The sequence below is a fragment of the Papio anubis genome, chromosome 4 (genome assembly GCF_008728515.1).
Source record: "Papio anubis isolate 15944 chromosome 4, Panubis1.0, whole genome shotgun sequence".
In the NCBI taxonomy this organism is placed as follows: domain Eukaryota; kingdom Metazoa; phylum Chordata; class Mammalia; order Primates; family Cercopithecidae; genus Papio; species Papio anubis.
In genome coordinates this window covers 113,710,327-113,716,873 of record NC_044979.1, presented here as the reverse complement: position 1 = coordinate 113,716,873, position 6,547 = coordinate 113,710,327, and the positions used below count along the sequence as shown (strand labels likewise).

Here is a 6,547-nt window from a genome sequence, read left to right as displayed (position 1 = left end):
GAATCACAAGGAATAATGTAAAAAACACAGGTTTACAAAGTGTAAAGTGTCAGCAGTTCTGAGGATAAGTCAGCTGTAAAGAGAACCACCATGAGTGGAGTGATCTCGGCTCACCCTCCAGCCAACGGGAAGGGAGATGGCACCCCACCGCCCCTAGGCTGGATTCTGAAACTCTTCAGGCTCTGGAAATACAAGGGGGCTGACGGCTCCCTTTTACACAGCATCTCTCCACGGCCCAGCCAGTGCTGTATCCCCTGAGCACTCTGGGTGAGCCCATGGTCACCCAACTGGACAGATCATCTCAAAGAAGTCCTGACCTCCCAGCAGACCCCTCCTCCCTTCCTCTGCCCTTGTGACCAAGAGTGGTAGGCGTGGACTATGGCTACGTTCCTTAGAGAGCTGCCATAATCTTCCAGGAGCATCCAACAGCACTCTCCCCGAAAGGGGGCTCTGCAAATACACATTTTGAGAGTCTCCCAAATAAACGGAGTGAGTTCAGGACACTGGTTCTCAGCCCCGACTGCAAATTGAAATCATCTAAGGGGCATTTAAAAAATATGAATGCCTGCCCTTTCCCCACAGAGGTGGTGTGGAACCCAGGGGGCTCTGTCATGCAATTGGGGTTGCGAATCACTGCTTTGAGAGCATAGGAGCAACTTCTTGTTCTTGGTTATGTGCGGAACAAAGGCTCACGTCAAAGAAAAAGCAGTTTTACATCCCTGTCTCTGCATAGTCAAAGAAAAAGCAGTTTTACATCCCTGTCTCTGCATTAGGCCCCAGGAAGAGTGCAGATAGGTCTTTCATATGGGTTCATATGCTCCTGGCCTTTCCATGTCCAGGCAGTCCTTGAGGGCCAGTTGGGAGCTGTCTTCAGCAAGCCACAGAAACCCAGGCCATTCCCTGATCCTAGCATGGTGTGAACCCTCACCCCCAGGAAGTGATACTGAAAGAGCACATGCTTTGGAGCAAAAAGGCCTGCTACCATTTACTAGTTCTGTAACCCCAGGTGAGTCTGTGAGCCTCCATCTTCTGCTCTGTGAAGCCTGGAAATACTGCCTCCTTTATGGAATTAATAGGAGAAGGAAAGTGCATCAAAACAACAACAAATGGAAGTTACAGAAAAATAAAACATCCCCAGTCAGATTTTTCTGCTGATGATTTAAAACAATATAACAGTCATACTGATGTATAAAAGTCATTTTAAGTAATTTTAATCATGTAAAGACCGACATGACACCTTTCCCCCAATCACAGTATAAACAAAGCTAATAAAGGATAGATGACAAGATATTTGAACCCCAGAAATGTCTGCCACTGAAATGGCCATTGTGATGCTTGGAAAGATCTACATCGGTATGGAATTCCAGAGAGAGACCTCAGGCATAAGGGAGAATGGTTTGAATAGAGGGAAGCATAAATTTGATCATCTTATTGCCTGCTGCCTTATGGGCAAAACTTGATTCCCAACCACAGCCTTTGTGATGCGGCCCCTGCCCACCTTGGGCCCCAATAGGTGTTGTGCCATTGCCACCTTTTCCTCTGATCAGCCCAAGGAGCTTGTTTCCCTTTCTTCTTCCCCTTTCCTCTGATTAGGGTGGTGTTGCTATGAGTTCTCATAGAACCCTCAATAGCTGGCTCATCTCCCTAACGGGATATGTGGCTATCAGGGACTCCTTAAAAACAACAACAAAACCCACAATTGCTCTCTCCCTCTGCCAGGCACATCACCCTGTAATTTTCACAACCACCATTATTGTCCCCAGTTTACAGATGAGAGAAACCGAGGCTCAGGAGGTTCAGTCACTTGCCCAAATTACACAGCCAGGAAGCATTGGGTCCAGGATTTGGACTCAGGCAATTCAGATGCCAGGTCCCATGTTCCTCACCACCTTGGAGCAAATTAATGAAACTTAACAATTATAAAATTATTGAACATTATGAAAACTTTAAAAATATTGTCAGTTGAAAAGGATTTCTTAGGAAATGTTGAAAGTTCTTATATTTGCAAAGTATTATGGGTTGGAGGGCACCTCATCCTTGCTCTGTCCCTTTATTCAATATGCATAACAGTTGGGGGCCGCACTTTCTAAAAATTAATAATAAAACATTTCTGGTGAAGTGGACATGGAAGACCTTGTCCTTTTATTATGGGTTTTTTGAGAACCCACCTTCATGTAATCAGAGGAGTCTTGGTCATGGGAAATGGACTGGACTGAAGTCAAGAGATCTGTGTCTTGGTCCCTCTCTCCCTCTCCTCAGTGTGGTCATGGGCAACTCATTTCCACCGTTCTTCCATTTCCCCTTCCCATGGATCATAATCCAGTCCTCCCCCTGACAGGAAACTGCAGCATATGGAAGTACTGTACCATTAGGGGGAATGATGCAGACCCAGAACGGCCAAAATATTGGCAATTTCACATGACTCAACCAAACACAACCCATCATTTATTAAATATTCTCTTGATCCTAATAGCTCCATAAGGTAGTACTATTATTAAGGCCCATTTTATAGATAATAGAACTGAGTCTTAACTGTACAAAGATTGTTGTACATGGGCCTGACTCCAGAGCCCGTGTTTTTTCCATGATCGTGGTGACTTCTAAATTAAATATCCCGTGTTGCTATTTTTCCGTTTGACATTAATAATTACTGGCTACCAATAATAGTGGCGACGCACTGGTTTGAGCATTACAGGCCCTGCGATATTCTCATGAATTTCCTTGCCCTCCGGCCTTTTCCTCATACTTAAAATTTTCCTTCCCCAGGGGCCAATCACCAGTATGGTCACATGTGGCAAACCCATTCTTGCATAACTGCATAAGTCATCCTTGAAGAACTGGGTGACGTTTTAACCAAAACATGTTTCTTTATTCGTAGATAAAAGTCTGGAGGGCTTTTCTGTTTGTTTTTTTTTTTAACGAATATTATTTGGAGGCACAACTCAGCAGCCTAATTCATAGGACCTGGGTAAACGCTTGGCTCCTCTTCGGGCCCCGAGGGTGCAGTTGGGTAGGGCGGGGCCCGGTGGGCCGCACACCCATCACCCGTACTAGCGTGAGGTTGTTGAAGAGGAAATCTCACGTTTCTCATTCTCAAATTTCCGGATCTGAAACCCGATGTAAGCAGCAACCGCGGCAGAGCGAACAGCGGCGGAATGAGCATTCACAAGGCTGAGCATTCACAGGGCTGCGGGGAAGGCGGGAGTGACAGCTACCCAGCACACGCGGCCCCACCCCGCAGAGGCCCTGCTCCGCCCCGCAGAGGCCCTGCTCCGCCCCGCCAGAGTACAAGCTCCGACTTGGTCTCTTCCACGGCTATCCCCACCCCTCAGCGCGCTGTGGTACGTCCCGCGCTCAGCTCGGCCCAAGATGGCGGCTTCCGTGTGCAACGGGTTGCTGGGGCCACGGGTGAGTGGGTGATTCGGCAGGTCCCGGCGAGTCGGATGTGGGGTTCCTAGTTTCCGCCTCACGCGCCCTCCCTCCACAGGTGCTGTCCTGGAGCCGAGAGCTGCCTTGCGCTTGGCGCGCCCTGCACACCTCCGCGGTCTGCGCCAAGGTGAGCACAACCGGGGCTGGTGCCTGGGGCCCTGGGGGTCCGGGGTCCGGGGCCGCCGCGCGGGCTGAAGGAGGCGTGTCGCCGGGGTCCGGGTCCGGGCTTAGGGATCAGGGGGTTGGGGTCGGGGAGCAGTGCCAGCTGACTGGAGGGACTTGGCGCGAGGTAGGGTCTGGATTGGGGGTCTCGTGGAGTCACGGCCCCTTTTGCTCCTAGAATCGGGCGGCCCGAGTACGCGTAGGCAAGGGGGACAAGCCGGTGACCTACGAGGAGGCACACGCGCCGCACTACATCGCCCACCGTAAGGGCTGGCTGTCGCTGCACACAGGTGAGCGGACCCCAGGCCTCCAAAAGGAGCACTCAGTCCTACTGTCATGTAAACAAAATGAACACGTGTCACAGGTTTCCTTTAACTCAGGAAATAATGCCAGGGTCAGAAATCTATGAAACCAACTCAAGGGAGACATAAAAAAACAGAGACATATATAGATCAGAATGTTGAAACAAATTTGAAGATGGATGCAAAACTGACTTTTTCCATGGCGGGCAGGGACTCAGTTGATCCTCCACTGAACAGAAATTATTTGCATGTCTACAGACAAGAATTATTTTGCATTCCTATCAGTTATCTGTAATTTACAGAGCTGCAGAATAGCTCAGAGTCAAGGAAAAGAGTGAAACCCTTACAGAATCTGATAACCCTCAAGAGTGTGCTCTAAGGAATGCAGTTTTCCACTGAAGCACAATTTTTTCTCTGTAAATATATACAGACAACCCTAATTATTCGTGAATTTCATATTTTCAGATTCTTCTACTGACTCAGATTTATTTGTAAGCCCCAAATCAACACTCCGGGCACTCTCAAGGTCACTCTGAGATGTGGGTAGAGCTGCCACCCCAGGTGCATGTCCCCAGCTGAGGTCGACGACAACAAGGCTCTGCCTCGTTTCAGCTCTCATACTGTAAAAGGTGTCCTTTTTATGGTCTAGAATCTTTTTTTTTTAAATTTGCATTTTTGTGCTTTTTGTTAGTGATTTTGCTGTTTAAAATGGCCCTGCAATGCTGAAGTGCTGTCTAGTGTTCTAAGGGGGAGAAGGCTGTGAAGTGCCTTAGGGAGGACATACCTCTTTCTTCAGTCACAGTTGCTCTTGGCCCTGAATTCAATGTTAATGAATTTACCGTATATATTAAACAAGGTGTCTTTAAACAGAAACACAAAGGAAACTAGGTTATGTATTGATTTGTTCACAAAAATATGGTGCCCAGAGGCTGGAAGGAATCTAACCCTGTATTTCCTCTAGGAGCAGTGGTTCAGTATTCACTAACTCAGTGTTGGCGGTGACTTTATAGAATATAACTACTGTGAACAATTGATAACCAACTGTGTTTTGTTTAGTACAGGGGTTCTTGGATGTTTGAGATGCATCTAGGGAACTTACTTAAAATACAGATGCTTGCCTGGCGCGCTGGCTCACACCTGTAATCCCAGCACTTTGGGAAGCCAAGGCGGGTGGATCACGAGGTCAGGAGTTCAGTACCAACCTGGCCAAGATGGTGAAACCCCATCTCTACTAAAAATACAAAAAACTTAGGCGTGGTGGCAGGCACCTGCAATCCCAACTATTCAGGAGGCTGAGGCGGAGAATTGTTTGAACCCAAGAGGCGGAGGTTGCAGTGAGCCGAGATCACGCCACTGCACTCCAGCCTGGGCGACAGAGTGAGACTCCATCTCAAAAAAAAAAACCAAACAAAAAAACAGATGCATATCCCCCACTCTTTTAGGCACTGATCTGACGTTTGGATGTAGGTGTGCAGACTCTTAATGGACATTGTAAGGGCTGCAGGGGATCCAGGGTTCACACTGAGAACCCACTGGTGGAAGCCCTGGGCCTAGCTCATGAGAGGACTCATGTCCCTAATCTCAAAAATAGCTGGTGACCTCATCTTTCTGGTCCATGGGATGACCAGTGTTTTTATAAGGCAGCCAAGAAAGCAGGAAAGGGGCTAGATGTGGTGGCATCATCTGAGTTTTGCACCCTGACTCAGGCCTCCATCTTCCTTTTTGTAAACTAAGGATAATGATAATACCTACTAAACTGAATTGGCTTGGGAATTAATGACATAAAACATACTTTGAACTTTAAAGTGTTATTTTTCTTATTCCATTAGCAGAAGAAAAGAGAAGAGGCTTGGGGTGAAGGGTGGGATTGTGCTCAGCGCTTTTAGACGTTGACTCTGGAGTTATGGCAGGACCCTGGGGCGATGAGGCTGACTCTTCTGTGATGCCCTTCCCTCTTCAGGTAACCTGGATGGAGAGGACCATGCCGCAGAGCGAACGGTGGAGGATGTTTTCCTTCGCAAGTTCATGTGGGGTACCTTCCCAGGCTGCCTGGCTGACCAGCTGGTTTTAAAGCGCCGGGGTAACCAGTTGGAGATCTGTGCCCTGGTCCTGAGGAACTTGCCTCCACACAAGTACTACTTCCTTGTGGGCTACAGTGAAACTTTGCTGTCCTACTTTTACAAATGTCCTGTGCGACTCCACCTCCAAACTGTGCCCTCAAAGGTTGTGTATAAGTACCTCTAGAACAATCCCCTTTATTCCATCAAGCTGTAGCCTGCAGAGAATAGAAACGTGGGAAAGGAGTGGTATGCGGGGGAAATGCATCCCCTCAGAGGACTGAGGCGTGGTCTGTCAGCTGCTGTTGAATAAAGACCCTCTATCTTGTCTCGCCTCTCTGTTTTTACTGTTGGATGAGGGAACTAGAGTAGCGTTTCTTTGATGATGCTCCAGGTTTTGCAGGAAGGCTGATGCCAGTTGTTTGAAGTTTAATTCATAGCTACAGTTTGGTGAGTACCTGTGCCAATCACTCTGTCAAGCACTTTACCTGAAGTTCTTTGTTTTCTCTCAAGATGGTAAGACCCATTCAGTGTTCCTTTTTAAGAATCAAAACAGGCCGGGCATGGTGGCTCACACCTGTAATCCCAGCATTTTGG

At 47.9% G+C, this 6,547-nt stretch overlaps 1 protein-coding gene across 2 annotated transcripts; it reads left to right on the top strand.

Annotated features, from left to right (window-relative positions):
• Window positions 1-2,963: 2,963 nt before the first annotated feature.
• Window positions 2,964-6,278, top strand: MRPS24 (mitochondrial ribosomal protein S24). 2 transcript variants are annotated; one of them, XM_021935836.1, is made up of 4 exons: window positions 2,964-3,341; window positions 3,488-3,556; window positions 3,770-3,881; window positions 5,854-6,278. In XM_021935836.1, the coding sequence occupies exons 1-4, from the start codon at window positions 3,156-3,158 to the stop codon at window positions 6,135-6,137; spliced, it is 651 nt and encodes a 216-aa protein (XP_021791528.1). In that variant the 5' UTR covers window positions 2,964-3,155; the 3' UTR covers window positions 6,138-6,278. The 2 variants fall into 2 exon arrangements, with proteins under 2 accessions (XP_021791528.1, XP_003896114.1); XM_003896065.4 differs by having other exon boundaries at window positions 3,303-3,408.
• The last annotated feature ends 269 nt before the right edge of the window (window positions 6,279-6,547 follow it).